The 20,929-nt window shown below is 44.6% G+C and overlaps 1 protein-coding gene across 1 annotated transcript; it reads left to right on the plus strand.

Annotated features, from left to right (window-relative positions):
• The first annotated feature begins 8,517 nt into the window (after positions 1 to 8,517).
• Positions 8,518 to 10,730, plus strand: HOXC11 (homeobox C11). Its single transcript, XM_075525595.1, has 2 exons — positions 8,518 to 9,193; positions 10,498 to 10,730. Exons 1-2 carry the CDS (start codon positions 8,518 to 8,520, stop codon positions 10,728 to 10,730), a joined length of 909 nt encoding a protein of 302 aa, XP_075381710.1.
• The last annotated feature ends 10,199 nt before the right edge of the window (positions 10,731 to 20,929 follow it).

Consider the following 20,929-nt stretch of genomic DNA (forward strand, 5'->3'; position numbering starts at 1 on the left):
CCCAGGGAAAGGGGTGAAAAGGGGGGGTCGGCTGCAAGCGGGGGTGGGTGAAATCCCTGAGCCCCTTTACCTCTTGCCTTGCAATAAGCGGTGCTGTCCTTCCCCTGTCTCCCTTCCTCCTCACTCCACCCCCAGCTGATTTCACCCCGAAACTTTGCATTCCAGAAAGAAAAAAAAAACAAAGCAGGGGGGGTGAGGGGCTAAAAAAAAAAAAAAATTAAAGAGGGGAGAAGCCAACCCAACGGCAAAATCACCCAAACCCGCCGCGCTTGGGCCGTGGGAAAACGGCAGAAAGAGAAGAAAGCTTGGCCGGGAGGGGACATTCGCCAGGTCTGGATCTGTGTCTTTGCACCCCGCTTTCCCCCCACCCTGAACCCCAAATCCCCCGGCCCCTCTCCCACCTCCCCTGCGAGCGGCAGGGGCTGCCTCTGCCGAGCCCGGAGCGGGGACGACACCCACTAAAATGTGGATATTCCCCGTTTTGGGGGGGTTTTGCTCTTTCTTTCTCTTCTAACAGGCAGATCTTTGGTGGGGGGCCATGGGGTGTCCCCCCCCGGTCACGGAGAGGGCTCCATAGATGTGACAAAGACCGTCTGGAAAGCCCCGTAACCCTGCGAAGGGACCGAGCATCGCCCGATGCTGCAGCCCGGCTTCCCCGGACGGCCCAGCTCCCCGCAGCCCCCAAAAACACCGAGCGGAGGAAAAAAAAACCTCCACTTTTCTTTATTTTTCCCTTCCGCGAGGCAAATAGCATTAAATATTCCCCCTGGTTTTCAGTCTTTGCCTTAGAGGTTGCTCAAAGGGGAAAAGAAATTCTGTGTTGAATACCCAGCACTGGAAAGGGAGGAAGGAGACGAGTGTAATGGAGAAGGCAATTTTGCATATACCAACCTTCATTTAACATGAAGAGATGATGATATAGTTATCTAGGCAAATCTACGCTCTACGGGGTAGAAATCCATAGAACTATTCAATCAGAATGCATACGTGGGTGTAATATAGGGGTGAATAAAGATCTATGCGTATTTATGGTGTAAGAGCAAAGAACTTAGCAGGTCTGCACAGAGTTGCCCGTGCTGCGGACTCATGATTTTCTAATAAATATGGAAAGAGAGAAAGAGAGAGAGAAAGAGAGAAAGAGAGAAAGAGAGGAAGGGAGGAAGGAAGGAAGGAAGAAGGGAAGAAGGGAAGAATGGAAAAAAGGAAGAAGGGAAGCAGGGAAGCAAGAAAGAAAGAAGGAAAGAGAGAAAGAAAGGGAGAAAGAGAGAGAGAGAAAGAAAGGAAGGAAGGAAGGAAGGAAGGAAGGAAGGAAGGAAGGAAGGAAGGAAGGAAGGAAGAAAGAAAGAAAGAAAGAAGGAAAGAAAGAAAGAAAGAAAGAAAGAAAGAAAGAAAGAAAGAAAGAAAGAAAGAAAGAAAGAAAGAAAGAAAGAAAGAAAGAAAGAAAGAAAGAAAGAAAGAAAGAAAGAAAGAAAGAAAGAAAGAAAGAAAGAAAAAGAAAGAAAGAAAGAAAGAAAGAAAGAAAGAAAGAAAGAAAGAAAGAAAGAAAGAAAGAAAGAAAGAAAGAAAGAAAGAAAGAAAGAAAGAAAGAAAGAAAGAAAGATATTCGCGAGGGACCAGAAGGAGGGATTAGACAAGAGTCCGATCATTGGACCCATTTTTAATTCATCATTTATCTGCCCTCAGTACACGAGGTATTTTAAAGCCAGTACCTTATTAAAGAACTCCGGCTACATTAATCTATACACATATTCATTTCAACTGAGTATGGCACCGACAAAACACTCAGCCCTCATCCCCGATGGAGCAGAAGATGCCAATATCAGTTTTAATTCTGCAGGGGAGCTGGAGGAGCCGGGCTGGAGGGCAGAGAGCAAAGCGACTCCTTCCAAGGGGATTTTTGTGCCCCGATCCCTCTGCTTCTCCCACCGACAAGAAGAGATGGACGCGCTTTTGCATGCAAGGGCATATTCTATAGGCGACGGGCCGTGAGTGCATAGGGGAAGGCAGGTACATACATTAGCTCCATAGGTAGATGGAGAGGGGTGGACAGAGGCGTTTTCCACCTTCCACTCCTCCGCCGGCAGCATTTCTCTTCTAAAAGCTGGATAGACGCTTGGAAAATGTCACCCCGTGAAGCAGCTGAAGGATTTTGTTTCATTTTTATTCTGATTAATGCGGGGATGGAAGAGAAGAGCCCAGCGCCGTCGCGCCCTCCATTGCGAATTATTGAAGTTTAGCCCCATAAACTGCTGGGATTCGCCTTTGATCGATGGTTATCGGAGGGAAATACATCTAGGTGCTAGCTGCTGTGGGGAAAAATATTGAAAAAATTAAAAAAAAAAAAAAAAGAGGGGATGCGGGAGCCAAAGTATTAAAGTGCAATACTTGGAAATGATTTCCTGAGTATTTAAGGATTAAATACCACGCATGCAAACGTGTGTGCGGTTTTAATAAGGCTGGGGAGGATTAGCCGCCCACCTTCTATTCTGAACTTTGCATTTCGGGGCTATTTTGCTAATAAATGGGTTACCCAACAGAAAACACATTTCCCCTGCCACAATTTCCGACTTTTTACACAGTTTTGCACATTTTAGTGGCGCTGCTAAAGTTATCAAGAAGGAATGTCTGGCGAATAAAGGAATTTTTTTTTTTTAAAGGTTCGGGTGTGTTTTATATGTCTTCCTTTGTGTTTAAATAAGAATTTTTAGAGGTTTGGGGGGGGGGAAGAGAGGGAGGCTGTGGAATAGCAATAGGTGTTGCTTAACGAGCTCCTCTGGGTTTCCTGTCTCCTCTAGGCTGAATTTCGCAGCGGCTTTAGGAGCGAGTTGAGCAGGCTGTGAAGTTTTACTTGAATTCCCCCAAACCTCGCCTTTTCCACGCTTCAGCAGCTCCCTGCAACTGAGCTGTGCGGAGGAAAACCGAGTAAATAAATAGATGGAAACACACAGGCGTTGATATTCCCCCGGCCTCAGCTTTCCCTGTGGAGAGGGTGGGGAAGGACCCGGGGCTGAGGAGAAAATAAAAATAAGTGAGAAGAGGGGTTGGCAAAGTGTTCGCTCTATTGGTTATTATGAAGCCCAACTCTTCTTAACGCCTCTTCGGCATCGCTTCTATTTGAATCCGACACCCGCCGCACATTTTTATCCCAGACAGTCCCAGCCTTGCCTGCGGTTGGGAAGCATAGTTCCATCTGCTTTTATCTTGATTAAGTCCACATGATTTTGAACTTGCAGCTCAGGTCTAGAGAGATCTAAGTCCTCTTTTTTTTTTTTTTTTTCCCCCCGCCCCCCCCCCCCCCTTTTGAATTGTTCACAGCTTATATAGTTTTTTCGCAGCCTGGCATCCATCCAATTAAATTTATCTTTGCCATTTGGGGACAATAATATTTTCCAAGCGCTTCCCACTTGTAGCTATTGTCTCTCCCTTCAGATTTCCTATACACATACGCCGTGTCTACTAATCTGTTTACTGGCCTGGGTTTCCTCTCTCTTTTTCTTCTTCTTCTTTTTTTTTTTTTTTTTTTTTGAAGTCCATCTGAGGAAGTCATTGTAGTACCGTCGTGGAAGGGAGGGAAAAATCACTTGGAGAACATCTGATAGGCCAAAGTCATTAGCTATCAGAAGCTTATTTAGCAAAAGCAGCTTATTAGACATCAGGAGCTTATTTAGCAAAAGCAAAGCCCATCTCTGCAGCCGCTGGGCGATGCATCTGCTAAAGAAGTGCTTTTTGCACCCACTCGCGATGCATTTGCAGCCCCGAGTGAGCACAGGTTAGCAGGGCAGGTTGGAAAACTCCTTTATTTTTTTCCCCAAAAGCAGGAGGCAAAGCAAACTCTGATCAAGTGCCCGAAAATAGGGCAAGATTCAGGGTCTAAATAATGCACCAGATATCTTGAGAGCACAGTAAGTAGCAATGAGTAACGTGGTAAGCCAGGTTGGTATAAAATCTATTATCTTCTATTTGTTTTTCTTGTCTTCTTTTTTTTTTTCCTCCCCTTTTTTCCCCCCTCAGTCAGTAGTTTCCCTACTGTACGGGCTCGGACAAAGACTTCTTTATGGCAATACTTACAAAAAAGTTTTTGGCCGAAGTTGGGAGGTTGCTAACGAGTTTACATTGCGTTCAGATAACTCCAGCTTGGGCGGGGGGGGGGGGGGGGGGGGGGGGAGAGAAAAGAAATCATATCTTCTCTCCCCAATGGGAGAAAAAAAAAAGAGGAATGATTTATTGAGAAGAGTTCAATTACAGGATTAACCTAAATCAAAATATAACTTCCCATGTTTACACAGATCTGCTAAAGCCAACTTTCCCAACTCCAAGCTTTTGATTTTGGTACAGTTGCTACAGTGTTTTTTGGTCACGAAATGCCTCTAACATCCCCTTAAAATTCATGTTAGTAACGCAAAACACATCTTACAAGCCTTGAGCCTATTTGCCTGCTGAAAACGCTGTTAAATGTGTTAAGTGTTTGCATTATATCAGGCAAATGAGTGGGGACCCCGGAGCAAGGGGTGGGGGTGGCCGGGGGGGGGGGGGGGGGATTTTTTTTTCCCCCTTACACTTTGCTTTTTCTGCTGGGGCAATTTGGGGAGAGAGAAGCCTCCGGCTGAGATGCCAGGATAAAGCTGGGTATTTATATGTATCATTGCAGAAGAGGCACAAGGAGCGACGAGCTGGGTGCTGCCCGCCTCCTTTGCCTTCCCTCTGGCTGAGAAATAACTGAATAAACGGGAAAAAAACCTTCTAGACGGGGCAGTTTCATCTTATACACACAGTCATATCAAAATCAACCAAACCAGACCTTTCCTCTCCCCTTCTCAAGTTCCCCTAGGTATTTTTTTTCCCCCCTTTAAAGAGCACAAATCCAGCTTTTCTTTAATTTTCCCCTCCACGCTCTAACCTCTCCCTTTCGCTAGGAAATGAAGCAGGTTTTAAAAACGAAGAGGTTGAAATGCTCTGGATGCTTTAAGGCTATGCCTTAAAGTTATTTGCCTTTTTTTTTTTTTTTTTTTTTTTTAAGGGCAACCAAAAGGAATGCGAGCCGCCAGCCCTCATTCCGTTTTATGGTGGTCACTTTGGTGGTCAAATTCAAGTGCTGTGACTCCACAGCTGCCTCTTCTCTGCTTCCTTGCAGGAAGCAGGCAAATCCTATCCTTTAAACTGGGTTTAAAACCCAAAACGACACCAGGGCTTGGTTTAGATGTATTTACCTACGAAGAGCAATAAATTATTCACGCACCTAGAACAGAGACGGCGAGGTTTCTGCCACACGGATTTTTGTTGTTTGCTGTTGCGTTAGGGGTTTTTTTGGGGGGTTGTATGTGCTTTGTTTTGGGTTTTAAAAGCTGCTCGGATCTTGTTTTTTTCAACAACACGCTCTAATTCCTCCCCTGGATGCGAAGCTTCATGCCTACAGCCTTCCTATGGAATCTAGATTGGAATAAATACAATCAAAAATGTCCCTTTTAGAGCCTTTCCCCTTTGAATCGGAGGGAGAAGATCCTCCACGCAGGTTGCAAACGGGAGGGAACTGGGGAAAAAAAATAATTACACTCATAAACAATACTTAACATTATTAGTTTGTAGTTAGTATTAATATTGGTCCATAAAAAGCCAAGTTAAAAGATCGCTGACACTTTAATTAAAAGTTTTGCCCAAAACGACGTCCAAGTCATAAAATAGGGCAGATTACAAACCTGAAGAAACCCATCTCTGCGGCCAGAGTTCTTGCCCCTATATGTGTGTGTGTATATATATAAATTCATCAGCCAAACGGTGCGTTAGAGAGGAAAACACAGCTCGTTTTGGAATTACAGACATATTTATATGTGTGTATATCTCTATCTCCACACACACGCGTTCAGAGAGACTCACACGCCCCGATCCCTTATAAAAAGGGTTTTATGAGAACGGCTCTTTAAATAGAAAATACAAAGCTGGGGTGGGTAGGGGGGAGGAAATGCAGAAATTAATGAGAATAAATGCTCAGGAGTGCGTTGTTGCATTAGGGGGATGAAGAAGGCTCCAAGTGAGGAAGAGCAGACAACCTTAGCATGTGAAGCCGCCATGTTTCCCTTCAAGATTTCCTAATAAATACATAAAAATCCGGGCACACCGCCTGAGAAGCTCTATAGTTTGGAAAGCTTTACTGAAATACCCACTGTATTTTTTGCTCGGGCATCTTCAAATCCTTGGCTCCCTGCTCGGCTCCAAGGTACGGACTTGCGAGGCTGTTTTCTTCCATGAAAATCAACTTTTCCCCTTTTTTTCCCCTTGCCTTGCTGCAGAATTGCAGGATATTTATATTTTTAGCAAAGGCAGCAACCTCCGCCCGGTCGCTCGAGGTGCGTGTGCCATTTCTCTACATCTCGCCTAGGAATGAAGCAACCCCCCCCCCCCCCGGGTTAAAACGCAAACAGCAGGTTGGGTGCTAGCAAATTAAAGAAAATTAAATAGAGAAGAGCGAGGTGAAAAAGGAGCTGCCCAGGGATGCCCAGCTCCACGGGGGACATCCCCGAGCTGGGCTGGGACCCTCGGATGCTCCTTCTTGGTGAATTGGTTATTTTCGGGTGAGTTTATGCATTATATTTGGGGCGGGGGGGGGGGGCAAAGCGAAAACACGGCAGCCGTCGAGGCTTTTTCTGCCTCTGAGGCTGAGTGCTCTGAGGCTGAGATTTGCCTTTTTTCCTTCTTGCTGTTTGAATTTACTGCGACTCGATGTGACAAGATCCTCTCCGTAAAAGCCTCTGGCTCTCTCCCGGTGCGTGAGTTTTGTTGGGAGAATTCAGGCCCCCCCCCCTCACCAAATCGATCCCACGATGGAGTTTAGTTGGGGTTGGTGTGGGGACAATTCAGTATTTTTATTTATTCTTCCTTTTCCTGGGCGTTTTAAAAGGGATCTTTCAAGGGGAAAAAAAAAATGCCTAAGTGGCATCTTGTAAAGAAAAGGATAAAAAAGAGGGGATGCGCGTCGATATTTTCCTGTATTTTCCTGGACAGATGAAAGCAGCCACCTCCTCTCGGCAGAGGAATATTCCCCACCTCAGGCAGACGATTTCCAATCCAGGTGAAACCCCAATTGTTGCAGGCAATTTTGTTCCTTCAAGACTCTTTAAAGGCGGTGGGATAACCCCCCGGAGCCCGCTGCCGCGGAAGTTACGCGTCCTTCAGGTGCACCTTTCCAACGGGTTTGCAGAAGAGATTCTTTTTTTTTTTTTTCCAGATAATTTTTTCCCTCCCCCGCCTATTTTTCCTGCAATTCTTTGCAAAAGTGGCAAAATATCTGGCAGCACTTCAGTCTCCCCGGTTTTTCGTATGAAAATGCAGAAGGACAGAGAGAGAGGAGGCTCCCGGGGCACGGGAGAGAAGACAAATGACTTTAATAAGAATATCTTTTTTAATTCAGCTGGAAGAATAAATGATGAGAGTATTGCCGAAAGTACATTCATTGATTGACAATAAACAATTGCATTAAATATTCAATATAGTAATAAATATTTAACCAAACATTAAAGAGGTTTTCGAATATTTATTAGACATTGACTTAATTCATTTGTTCTATTCCTTGATATATCACTAATTCGATAGCAAAAGTCATTAAGCCAGGCCTGCTTTAACTTTAAAGTTGGAAACTTTACGCCGTCCCCCGCACACTGTCATTGCTTCAATGGTATATTCTCCATAAAGCATGCCAACTTGGTTGATGTATAGTTGATGTGCACGTAGAGAGCAACATAATTAGCGTATGTTAGAAGCTTGTTAATTAGCACCAACCCCCTCGCTCCCAGATAGAGAGATAGCGAGAGATTTACTCCTAATTCAGCCGCCCAGCCGTGGGAAGAGCTGGGCACTCCCGCCTGCAGCCAGAAATGTTGGAAAACTTACTTCTGCATCTCCAGCTAGTTTATTGAGCTGCCTAAAGTCTACTCAGGAAGATCTCTAAGGATAGAAATAGCCATAATAATAAATTATAATAATCAACATAATTAAAATATTTAAAAAAAGGTGGAAAACCACCCTTCGAGCTCCCTAAGACCCTCCCTCTCCCCCCCCCTCCCCAGCCCAAACCGCCCCCACCCCATCTCCAAACCCTGCTGAAAAGCAGCAAGCAGAATCCAAATAGGAAGGAGAAGGGGGGGGGGGGGGGGGGGAGGAAAAAAAAAAAAAAGAAGGCAAGGGAAAAAAAAAAGCAGCAACTTCACAAGCCGCCCCTTGTACTTGTGCTGCTTTGACTGCTGACAAGGGGTGTGCCTCAGGAAAATGCACACAAATCTGCGATTGATTTTCATAATGTTTCTGCGGTGTTTGCAAACCAATCGTTTGAACCTCTGAGATCTTACCTAAGTGAACCACTCCTACGCATCTAAGTGCTCCAAACTGATATATGACAATATCTACTTTGGATCACGTGTCCTCCGGAGCGACTAAGACGGATAGCGCGTCATCTCGCCTTCCCAAATTTTTTCCCCTCCGCACATCGGATCCAAAACATCTAGCTATAGGAGCAAGAAAAGGAGAAAGATGTTTAACTCGGTGAACCTGGGCAACTTCTGCTCCCAGTCGCGTAAGGAGCGGAGCGCTGAGTTTGGAGAAAGGGCAGGTTGCGCTTCTAATCTCTACCTCCCCAGCTGTACCTATTACGTCCCTGAATTTTCAACTGTGTCATCTTTCTTGCCACAGGCCCCCTCTCGCCAAATCTCCTACCCTTACTCCACCAACCTCTCGCAAGTGCAGCCCGTGCGAGAGGTCTCCTATGGTCTAGACCCCTCAAGTAAATGGCACCACCGAAGCAATTACGCCTCGTGTTATTCCGCAGAAGATCTGATGCATAGAGAGTGCATCCCGCCTTCCACCATGACCGAAATGCTAATGAAAAACGAGAGCGTGTACAGCCACCACCACCCCAGCTCCAACCACCCGGCATCGACGGGATTCTACACCAGCATGAACAAAAACACTGTCTTGCCCCAAGGGTTCGACCGCTTCTTCGAAAATGCCTATTGCGGGGCGGAAAATCCGACTGAGACCTGCCTGCAGAAGGGTGAGGGCAAAGTGGAGGCAGAGTCCCAAGCCCACGCACTGTCATCCCGCGGAGAGCAAGGTATAGACCCGGAAGATGAGGAGGAAAACACAAACCCAGGGTCTTCAGCCTCGTCCTCTTCTGTCACCAAGGAAGGAAGCAAAAGCAGCAATTCGAGTAGGTAGAGCAGTAAATGGAAAGGTTAAGGGACTAGCCCGTGTGTTTTGTCGGTCAAATTTTATGTGGAGTTTTATAAGCATTCAAAGGATTTTATTATAACCTACAAAGCTCTTTCTTCCAACGAGAAGAATTTTTACGATGGGAAAAGCTCTTTGAAAAAAATGGAGATGTTAGGCGCAGACACAGTATCTTAGAGTCTGTGAAATTTTAAAAGCACACCATCGTGACAAATATTAACTTTGATCATGAACTTACATGAGCATTTTAAAAGGATTTGGTCCCGGGTTGCTGAGGGTAAAAGGCAATTGGGCAGAACACTACTTTAGCTGCCTGCGCTTGCTTTTAGGCATTAAGATGCATGCAAAATGGTCGGGGCTGCCTTTTTTTTTTTTTTTTTTTTGTTAATTAAAACTGTATGTTGAGTCTTTTCTCTTGGTGGGGGTGCAGTGCTTAAGGGGGAAATCGGCCGAATTCGCAGGCAAAGCTGAGCATTTTCTTCGACTTTTCTGTTCAAAGTGGCATTTATTCTCCTCCAAGCCCAGTGGAGCGTCCAGCTTTTGTCAGGAAGGGCTTTTACTTACGTGGTGGTTTGCTTGGGTCTTCTGGGGTTGTGGTTTGGGTTTTTTTTCGCATGCACTCACATTTTCTAGGCAGTCTTAGAGGAGCTTTTTGAAAGGCTGAATGCAGGCAACTTTGCAAGTTAGCGTTCAGCGAGGGGCTCTTTTGGGAAGAGGGGAGGGTTGTTTTGTTTTCCTGTTTGCTTTCGTGATGCAAGTCCCCTTTTGCAGCTCAGATGCTAAGTTCTCTTTGACTTTGATTCCTTTTTGCGTGTGTGGCGAGGACTGGAGTTAATCAAAAACTTATGCGGAACATAATATCTAGCTCCTCTAATTCCAACCTTGCTCATGCTGTTTCTATACAGATAACAGATTTGCAGCTGAGCGTGGGTTTTTTTTTTTTCTCCCCCCCCCCCAGCCTCTCTAAACCCTGCTCCAGCAGCCTGCTGCCTCCAGTCCCAGGCTGTTCTTTATTTAAAAAAATAACTTCTCTGCACCGAAAATGTCTGCATGTGCCTGCGTTAAGCTCCGTGCAGGGGGAAAAGAATTACACCGCGGTCCTTAAGACCCTGTGTAACCTCACCTCTGCTACCCCTAACAATAGGCGAACTGCTGGAAGAGATCTCCCCCCTGCATTAATAACTGGAGTTATTAAGCTGCTCCTATCTATCTGGTCAGCTGTGAAGATGAGTCTGTGTCTTGCATTTCCTCAGGATGTTTACCCTGCCTTCTGGTTCTTTTAAGGTGCTCCCAGAACGAGGAAGAAGAGATGCCCCTATTCGAAATTCCAGATCAGAGAGCTAGAGAGAGAATTTTTCTTCAATGTCTATATAAACAAAGAAAAAAGGCTCCAGTTGTCTAGGATGTTAAATCTTACTGACCGACAGGTTAAAATTTGGTTTCAGAACAGAAGAATGAAAGAAAAAAAATTAAGCAGAGACCGCCTGCAGTATTTCTCTGGAAATCCCTTGTTGTGACCAGCTTTTGCAACCCCCTGCGCTGGGGAAGCGAATGTGCGGGGAGGAGAGCGGTGCCGAGCACGGGTTTGCCCTCTGAGCCGACAAAGCAACCTCAAAGTTTAAACCTTTTCGTTACTTGTATTTGTATGTCCGGGACAGTGCTGAGTAACAAAAGGAAGGAGATTTTCTTTCAGTTCCCGCTTCAAGGACTTGAATTCCACGAACATTTTATTTAACTTCTTTTCTTCTTCTTTTTTTTTTTTTTTTTTTTGCCTGAACAGGTTGGGATTCCCTTTTTTTAATTGTTATTATTATTATTATTATTATTTTTATTGTTATTATTATTTAGGCACCCTGTCCAGTTGAATAAATCGCAGTGCTGTGGGTTACTACCAGGGTGATTTCAGTATGCAGCTGTGTTATCACAAGAGCGGCCAAAGTCTCCCTGTAGGATCAAATCACTTCATCTGGGGTGAGTGTGTGTGTGTGTGTGTGTGTGTGTCAGCACACACAGACATGTGTGTCCTTCCATGTGTGTGTGCGCATTCACAGCCACCACGCTCATCTGCCTTCTCCATGCAGAAGATCGTTATTTCCACCTCCTCCATCCACCCTTTCTACCTAAAAATATATATATGCAGATATATATGGGAGTGTGCGCCTGTATATCCATATATATATTCTCTGCGGCATCATTTCTACATTTGGAGTCGGGGGTGGGGGGGGGGGAATCCAGGAGAAAATACATTTGCAATAACTGTCTCTGAAATGGTTTGTAAATAAATTTCGTAGTGCTTTTTTTGTTTGTTTTCTTTTCCCCTGGAAATGGGAGACGAAGAACAACAAGAGAAAAAAAAAATCCTGAAAAAATAATAATTAAAAAAAAAAAAAATCTTTGTGTATGTAAAGTGAGTCCCCGGGATACTCTGTGAAATTCTGTGGCAAATAAAGACATTGCAAGCTGTTCTACATTATGATTTTATTTGACCATTTTATTAGAATTTCCCCTCTTAAAAGCCTCTTTGCGGTCATTGTGGTGTGGGTGTCTTCTATAGGAGTTTAAATACCTGAATGCGTCTCAGAAATATCATCATCCATATTCATGGGACTCGCTGGAATCTGCTCTAATCGGACTGGTATTAACAGGAGCCCTCCACCTTGGAGCACACGGTTGGTGTGGAGCTCATTGTATTCACCAGCGAACTGAAATTTATAGGATTTTTCTTGGCCCAGTAATCCTACTCTGAATTTGGCTCCAGATGTCTTTCGCTGTTTTCCGGTTGTAGTTAATCTTTTTTTTGCATTTTCCTGAGAACAATATATTAGTCTTCTTTAAAAAAAAAAAAAAAAAAAGAAAGAAAGAAATGAAGGAAACTCTAATTACACCGAGAAACGAGCTGCTTTTCCATAAGTCAAGGATACCTTATACCTACAAAGCACAAATGCAAAGTCAAGTCCTTAAATTCCTGCTTAAGGAAAACAAGTTCAACTCCCAGGCACAGGGCATAAAAGTGATTTTTTTTTTTTTTTCCTCCCCCCCCCTCCCTCCCTGTTTGCACAATGACTTTTTTCTCGCAGTGTCCGAAAGCAACACAACGTTTTCGAGGACAAAGAAATCCCGCGGATGCGGTTGGTGATGTGGTGCATGGATTTTGTGTAAAGACAACAAATCGGAAGGTTTGGGGGGGGGTGGGTGTTGGGGAGGGGGGTATGTTTGAGGTTTCCAATCTGGATGCTCTGCTGCTTTCTGATGTGGAGGGATGGGATTGTGCATATGGATGAGGGCGGGCGGGGGGGGCAAAGAAGGGGGGGAATAACCCCCCCAGCAGCCGAGAAACAGCACATTATATTCCCATCCACTGAGCGTGTTCTTGTAAAATTCTCATACTTGCTTTTAAATACAACCCTGTTGAATGAAAACCCCTTTGATGGTGTCTTCTGATTTTATTTGACAACGGTAGGGAAAGAAGGAAAAAAAAAAAAAAAGATAAACCCGCAAAATTGCTCTTCGTTTGCACCCATCCAAACACCCCTCCGCACCCCCTACCCCCCCAAAAAATAAATGCAAACCAACTTCAAGCTTTCGTGATAGACCCGTCCTGGTTACACCACGATATGATCTTGAAAGGATGTTCAGAGGCATGTTTCTCATTAAAAGAGTGGGAAAGGGAAGAAAAAGGGGCTCGGTGGATGGCAAAACCCTTCTTTATTTTCTTATATTTATTTTTGCAAAGCCTGCGAGCTGAAAGGACGCTTGTCCCCGGTCTAAAATCTCTTTACCTTGAATAAACTAGGCGTAAAGGAGGGGATTTTGTTTTTTTTTTTTTTTTTGCGGGCTGTAAAGTAAAATAGACAAGATGAAGATAGGAGCCATCTTCCTGGCAGATGTAGCTGCACGCCGGGACCAGCCCGAGGAGGGGGCTTATCCTCCACCGAAAAAAAAAAAAAAAAAAAAAAAGGCAAAAAAAAGCACCCAAAAAAAAGCACCTTTCTTTAATGAGTGTTTGCCAAACCTTCCCAAGGTTAGGAAAACTAAAGAGAGGTGCAATAAGGTGAATATCGGGAGGTCAGAAGCGGCAGTTAATGCTCCGTAACAGCAGCGGCTGTCCGGACAAAAGCGGCTAGTCTAGACGTTGTAATAAAGACTGCAGCACTAAACAGCTTAATTTTTCTTAATTACCCCGTCTGGCTAAAGGAAAAGACTTCCGCAGTAAATAGTAAACAAATAAGGGAGTCTTGCCCAGGGAATTTTTTTTTTCCTCTCTCTTCTCTCTCCCCCTCCCTCCCTTTCTCCCCCCCCCCGCCCTTTCCAAGGCTCCAGTTCAACTGCAGCACAATGAAACTGTAGGCCTAGTTCAAAGTTTTCGCGAGCTAAAATGGAATGCTAGTTGTAAAATCCAAGTTTATAGACCATGTGGGAGTTTACAGCAGCATTAAGCATCAGTGCCATGTAGGAAAAGGGCTGTTAATGTTCTGGGGAGGGGGGGGGAGAAGGGGCTGGCGGAGGACGGGGAGGGGGGGGGGGGTCACTGAAGATGCTTTGGGTACCACAATGGGGGAGAGGACAAGCAGAACAGGGTTGAGACATATGTATGTCGCCAGCTCAGTGTGCGTGCACCTATACGGAGGGTGACATATACGGCGGGGCGAGGGGAGGAGGGTCTGGCGCCGGGTTTTTGGGGCCGGCTCCCATTTAACGGCAGAAAGTCCAAAATTGCCATGGCGAGGGGTTTTCCGAGGCGGGCCGGGGGATGCAGGGGTGGGAGTGAGACCCACAGGAAGAAAAATGTGAATATATGATGTCTTTGAACTTCAATAAAGTCAAGTCCATCACCTTTAACCCTTTTGTAATAAAGCGGAATCAGAGAGGGTCGCGGCTCCCCGGCCGCCCCGCCCCCAGGGAGCCGGGGAAGGGGGCTCAGGGTGGGGGGGACCCACATTTTTCCCCCGAAAAAAAAAAAAGAAGCCCCAACCCCACCCCAAATTCTAATTTTGAACCCCGTGTGGCGTTTATGATGCTTAATATTTAACTCGGCCGCGCAGCATTTCATGCATTTGGGAGCAGGTTTAACACACACAGCACACACGCTTTATTATTGTTATAAACCTTTTGATATCGTAACGCATGAAAAGTTTTTATAACTTTGTTCGGCGTAAAAGTTTTACAAGTTTTTCCTTTTTTTTTCCCCCTCCTTTTTTTTTTTTTTTTTTTTAAATTCCCAGCACGCATTTAGGCTTTTCCATCAACTTTATTCCTACCTCGGATGTCCATCACAATAAAACCTCCCTCATAGGCTGGGGAGCTCGCTCTGTGCTCTACGTTAATGACACCCAGACTAATTACGAAGGCCCTTTCCATGTGACGTACGAACACACCAACCCAACCTGTTTCCTATTGCTCCCTGGATTTCATACACAACATATTGGAAGCAGCTCTGGGTGACTTTGTAGTGAAATATTGCAGAGAGGGAAGGAGGCGAGGGGGCCGGCTTCTAATTGGCTTCTTGCGGGATAATAATGTTCACTTATGTTGGCTTCCATACAAAGCAAATTAAATCTCTTTTGGAAAACAAACAAACAAAAAAAAAAAAAGGAAAGGGGAAAAAGGAAAGGGAAAAAAAGAAAGAAAAGAGAAAGGAAAAAGAGAGAAAAAAGAAAGCACAAGAGAAAAAAAGAAAGGAAAAAGAAAGAAAAAATAAAGGAAATAAGAAGGGGAAAAAGAAAGGAAAAAAGAAAGGAAAAAAGAAAAAGAAAGGAAAAAAGAAAGGAAAAAAGAAAAAGAAAGGAAAAAAGAAAGGGAGAAAAGGAAAAAAGAAAGGAAAAAGAAAGAAAAAAGAAAGGAATAAAGAAAGGAAAAAGAAAGGAAAAAGGAAAAGAAAGGAAAAAAGGAGAAAAGAAAAAAGGAAAGAAGAAAAAAAGAAGCGGGGGGGGGGCCCGGATCTGTAAGAGCTGCAAATGCTGGATGAAAGTGTCCAGCCACCCTCCTCGTGTTGGACGGGGCTGCACGCCCCCACGCACACGCCCCCCCTTGCACCCACCCCACCCCACGCAGCCTCTCCCGAAGGTGCCGGGGCAGGAGCACGTCAACTTGACTGCGTGCTAAGGCGAAACCTCCTTGGTGGCACGTCAGTAAACCACCCCAGCTGACCAGCTCCGGCACCCAACACCCACGCGGGGAAATCCGTCCTTTTGAGCATTTCCACTTTTCCTCCCGGGTTTGACGTTGGTTTGCAACTTGGCCAGAGCTGGGATTTGGCAAAAGCGAAGAAGAAAGCCAGTGGGTTTGGCAAGTGGACTCGAGTCGACCATCAATTGAGCTAATCCTCGCCTGTGGATCCTGGGGTGAATTCATTTATTTGTGTACGAGGAACTTTTATAGGAGCAATAGCTGTTCCCGACGGAGAGGCAGGGCTGGGTACAGGCAAGCAGGCAGCAGTCCCCAAGTCCTGGAGCCCTCTCCCAGGGACCCTGGTGGCCCATAACTTTGGCGAAAGGCGATTAAATTGGTTCTCCTGAAGCACCGCTCTGCCGAGGGGGGACCGGCGGCGAATTTGCTGCTGAAATATTGTAAAGCCACCGGCAAAAGGGAGAGGGAGGGGAAGGGAGGGAAGGGGGGGAGAGGGATAAAACTTGGGGGAAGGAATAGAGGGTTTGAGGTAACGCGTTTGCAAACTGGCGGTTTAGTTTTTACACCCCCCCCAAATATAAGTAGCCCCCTAAAAATAAAAAGACCCTTCCAAATAAATAGACCTCCAAAAAGAAATAGACACCCCAAATATACATAGTCCCCTAAAAATAAATAGAGCCCCCAAAATAAATAGACCTCTAAAAAGAAATAGACCCCCAAAAGAAATAGACCCCCAAAAGAAATAGACCCCCAGGTATAAATAGCCCCCTAAAAATAAATAGACCTCCACAAATAAATAGACCCCCAAATATAAATAGCCCCCTAAAAATAAATAGACCCCCCAAATAAATAGACCTCTAAAAAGAAATAGAGCTCCAAAAAGAAATAGAGCTCCAAAAAGAAATAGCCCCCCATAAAAAATTACCCCCCCGCAAATAAATAGCCTCCTAAAAATAAAAGCCCCCCAAAAAGGGAGAGGCCTGGGGGGGGGGAGCCCCTCCGCTCTGTGGGAGTATATTAAAAAGATGACTTATATCATTTTGCCCCAAAATGGCGGCTCATTAAGGCCTGGCTTATCCGCCTTTCATAAAGTTGGGGGATACAGGGATGCGCAGCACATGTTGGATGGAAGCACGTTTCTCTGCTTTTGATAACTTCTAAATTACAACATGAAACCACGAGAATGTGGTTTGCAACCTCATAAGGCTTTGCTTTTTTTTTTTTTTTTTTTTTTTTTTTAATCTGGAGTTGAGGAGTCAGGCTGGAGCATATTGCTGATGGAGCCCATAAAAAACTTTATTCATTTTGGGGAAAAGGAAAAAAAAAAAAAAAAAAAAAGGGAGGGGGGGAGGAAGACTTAATGTAAACATTACAATTGTTTATGTGCTACAAGTAGCAAAGTAAATTCGTTCGTTTTAATTGGTAAAAAGCGGCCTAATTCCTCGCTTTGAATTAAGTGATACACGCTCCAGAAAATCTGCAGCCCTCTCCTTTAAAGATGGGCTTGATATAAACCGTATGGGACCGTGCAAATGTCGCTTAAAATCGCCGAAACTCTGTGGGGTTTGCGCGGAGCGTGTGGTTGGGGAAGGAGGAGATACTCGAGGTTCTCTCTCAGGTTGAGGACGGCAGGTACGGGAAAAAATATTAAAAAAATGAAAGATGAGAGTGGTTTTTTCAATAAAATCCGCTCCCTGCACGTGTGTTTCCCAGTACTCTCCACCTCTGTGTTCGGAAGGTAGAAACCCTCAAATTTCGGCAAATACAGCAAAATAACAAGGTCAGGCTTTAGCTCCGCTATCTCCAGCTTATTTCCGCGCTCTGCGTGTGAAAATTGTATTTATTCAGATTTTTTTTTTCCTTCCCCAATGGCTTCTTTTCCTTTTCCAAGGAGGAAGGTGAGTGTCCCCCCCCCGTCCCCCCGGTGCTCCCCATATTCTCCTAAAATTGTCATCGAGGCACCGAGGTGTCAGCGGAGCGATGCCTGTTCTATCAGCAGCGGTTTACCAAAGTTTGAATGAACTCATTTACTCATTTTCCTGTCGTCGTAGGGAAAAAAAAATAGGAGTTCTCGGAGCTTTGCTCTTAACTGGCAGGGCAGACCCACAGTTGAGCTCGTCCTTCATTGTTTCGAATTTTTTTTTACCTTTCCGCGTTACTCTTCGCCTCTTTCAACCGCACTTTGTTGTTGTTGTTGTTTTTTTAACTTTATACAAGGGGCTCTCCAAAACCCACATTGCCATCAACCGCTCGGTTATTCCGCAGCTTCGAAACCGCAGCTCAGCCACCAGCACTTCCCAGACCAAAAAAAAAAAAAATCTCACAAACCCACCTTTAATTTTCCAAACGTGCAATAATCCACATTTCCAGAGCTCCCACCCAGATTTCCCCACCTCTGCTAGAAAGAATTATCTTCTTTTTTTTTTCTTTTCTTTTTTTTGGGGGTGGGAGGGAGAGGAGGGGGCAATATTTAAGTTTGTTAACGCTGTTGGAAAATTAAAGGAAACATTTCAGCACTGAATAAACTCCTCCAAAATCCCCGTGTCACGTCGTTGCGCTCTGTCACCCTGCCTGCTCTTGCTTATATATGAATTACACTTCCCAAATTTCGCCTTCACGATCAAAGGGAAAGGAAAAAGGGTCCAAACTCCATCCAGTCCATGGGTGCTATGTTGGGGGTAGAAAAGCTTGAACAGAGTTTTCAATACCACCTCAAGGAACATAATATCATTCCATAATTCTTTGACTTAAGTTACTCAGAAAGAAGGAAGCAGGGTAAGAGGGATTGTAAAGTTTGATAGATTTCTTGTGGTGATAGTTTACAGTTTCTAAGCCAACATATAAAGGCGTGGGTTTTATTTTTGCATCGCTGTTATTGTACTCCAGTGTACTTTGTCATAAATCAGAATTATTTCCGCTACAACATGGGGCATAATACCGGGCAGAAATACAAATTTAAGGTAATCATTAAAGTGTTGCTACCAAATACTTCCTCGAAGCGAAAATGAATGTTTGTCATAAAAACGTAAGAAAACTTGGTTAAAAAATACAATGGGCATAAGAAGCACTTTCTCCACATAACTCACGGTTAAATAATTAGATTGAAAAGGGGACAGGTAAAATATTCCGGGGAAGTCTGAGAGATGCTTTGTCTTGGAAATCGTCGACATTTATATACTCCTCGGGGTGATGGGTAGGAGAGGGGCTTTTCTGGCATCTTTTCTCCCCCCCTCCCATCCCCTCGTCCCTGCCGAGCGGGGTCCACGGCTTCCCTGGCATCCCCAGCGCTGGTTTGGGGACGTTTCAGGGCAATCGCTCTGTCCGTGGCGCTGGGGACAATGGGAGGACGCGGGGACAGCCCGCTCCGCGCATCCCCCCCGCCCCGGCCGAACAGGACCCCTGGAAGGAAGGGCAACCCCCCCCCCCCCCTTTTTGTTGGTGTGCCTGGGAGTTCATGGGGTAAAACCCCCCTGAACTGGCCCCAAAAGGCCAGGTTGAACGCGGGGATGGACACGCGTGGGGATGGCAGCCCGACGGCGGTGGGGATGGACGTCGGACGTGTGTATGGTTCCCCTAAAAGTGTGTAAAATTCAAAGTAGGTTATTAAAGTCCTTACCACGGGTAGACTCTCTCCTTTTAAGTTTTAATAGCGTTTGTTCGTATTTATTTTCTGTAATTAGAGGAAAGCATTTTTCCCAACGGGGGTTCCACTTAGGCTGATGAATTTTATTCCTCTTTCCATTAATGACCCATGTTTATCATACTTCTAATTATTTTTAACTTTAAACAATATTCGGTCTCCTGGAGACGCCTCTGTGCTGCTTCCTACCGTCAACTTTCTTTTTCCATGGCCAAAAAAACCCACCACGCTGAAGTTTCGAGATCTACCCAGGTCATATTTTTATGCACAATCTGGTTTTAGATTTACTCAGCCCCCTTTGCTCCCCAAAATGCTGATTAGCAACTCGCCAAACGGGCTTGAAACCCTTCAAACCTTTACATCGCTACCTTGTGCTGGCAAAAACTGGTAAACAAAACGCCTGCGAACGGTGTAAATCTTTATTTTATACTCACAACATTTACACATTCATAAAAGATGAGGTTTCCAGCACCGGTTTTTTTTTTTTTTTTAGCTCTCTCCAGCAACCTGGATGGGGAGCTTTGCTCGAGATGCTCTTGCGAAGCGCCTGGTTCTGCGGAGAAGCAAATTCAAATTATTTAATGTCACGTTTGATCTGCTCCCTGCAACTCCTTCATATCTCCTTCGACAAAAGCACACACCAGAACGCAGGGCGAAAAAAAAAAAAAAAATCAGGAAAACATATTTAATCTGTAGGCAGACAATCCAGGAAACTATGAGGTCAAATTTTGGTGTCCCCAAAAATGCACATGTGTAACTGTTTGACTGAGCAGCATAAATTATTCGCCAGCCACATCAGCTGCAAAAATAAAGGAGAAGAGGGGGGAAAAAAAATCAAACCGGGGGGAAAAAAAAAGCGCAATATAATACAAAATTGCATTGGTCTTTAATTTCATCACCTATAAATGAGAAAATATTGGCTCCCATACTAAAGTTTTATTCTTTGCTTATAAATATTATGTGGAATTTTCGTTGGATATCATAAAACCGAACGATTTCTATCAAACTGTTTTAAAAAGACCTATGCAGATAACACAAATAGAGGCAATAAAGTCGCAAATAGCTTTCCAGGGGAACCAAATGGCGTCTGAAGCCTACGGAAGCTTTTACTGTGCCGGGGAAGGGGCACACGAAATAGGATTATGCACTTTTAGGCTTTTTCGGCCTAAGATATTGAAACTTGTCCCACTTGATGCGGAGAGAAGACCCGCAAGGCTCTTGAAAGTTAAGTCGAGGGGAATTTTACAGCCCCGCTTTTGAAAATCTTTGGGAAAACAGGTTTGCAGACGTGAGAATATTTAAGCAGGACTTTGCTCTAAACCGTTACAAATCACCCCAAACGGTCAAGTTCCACTTTCTCTGCTCCAATGTACTTCTTTTTTTTTTCCACGATTTTGCTCCCTTTCCTTTCCCCCCCCTTCTTTTTCTTTTTCCCCCCTTTTCTTTTTTTCCCTCTTCTTTTTCTTTTTTCCTTCTTTCTCTTCCCCCCCCCCTCTTTTTTTTAATGAAAGGTGGCGTTTTCTTTTTGTTTCCCTTGAAAGTGACTCTGAACCCGTCTCTTTCTAATCGTAATGATCTTGAAATTCCGGGCTATCTCCCTTTTTATTTATTTATTCGCCATTGCCCTAATCCGCCGCTTCACCTAAAATCAGAGTTCACCCACCAGCACTGCAACACGCCGGGGAAAATGATACAAAAAAACCCCAAACCTATAGAGCTTAATTACTACACGATTTAGAAAATAATAAAGAAAATAAAGTTGAGGGGGAAGGCACGATAACCACCAAGGTTTCAATTCCGTCGTCTTTAAGGCATCAAATCTTGCTCGGAGATTTAAAATTTAAAAGCAAACAACAACTTGAGCTGCCATCGCAGCGAATCGCGCCACGAAAGAGGAGAGAGGAAATATTGGAGAGAAAAGTAACTTTCCTCGTGAAATCACCCCAGGAA

The sequence above is a fragment of the Mycteria americana genome, chromosome 26, assembly GCF_035582795.1.
Source record: "Mycteria americana isolate JAX WOST 10 ecotype Jacksonville Zoo and Gardens chromosome 26, USCA_MyAme_1.0, whole genome shotgun sequence".
Lineage (NCBI taxonomy): Eukaryota > Metazoa > Chordata > Aves > Ciconiiformes > Ciconiidae > Mycteria > Mycteria americana.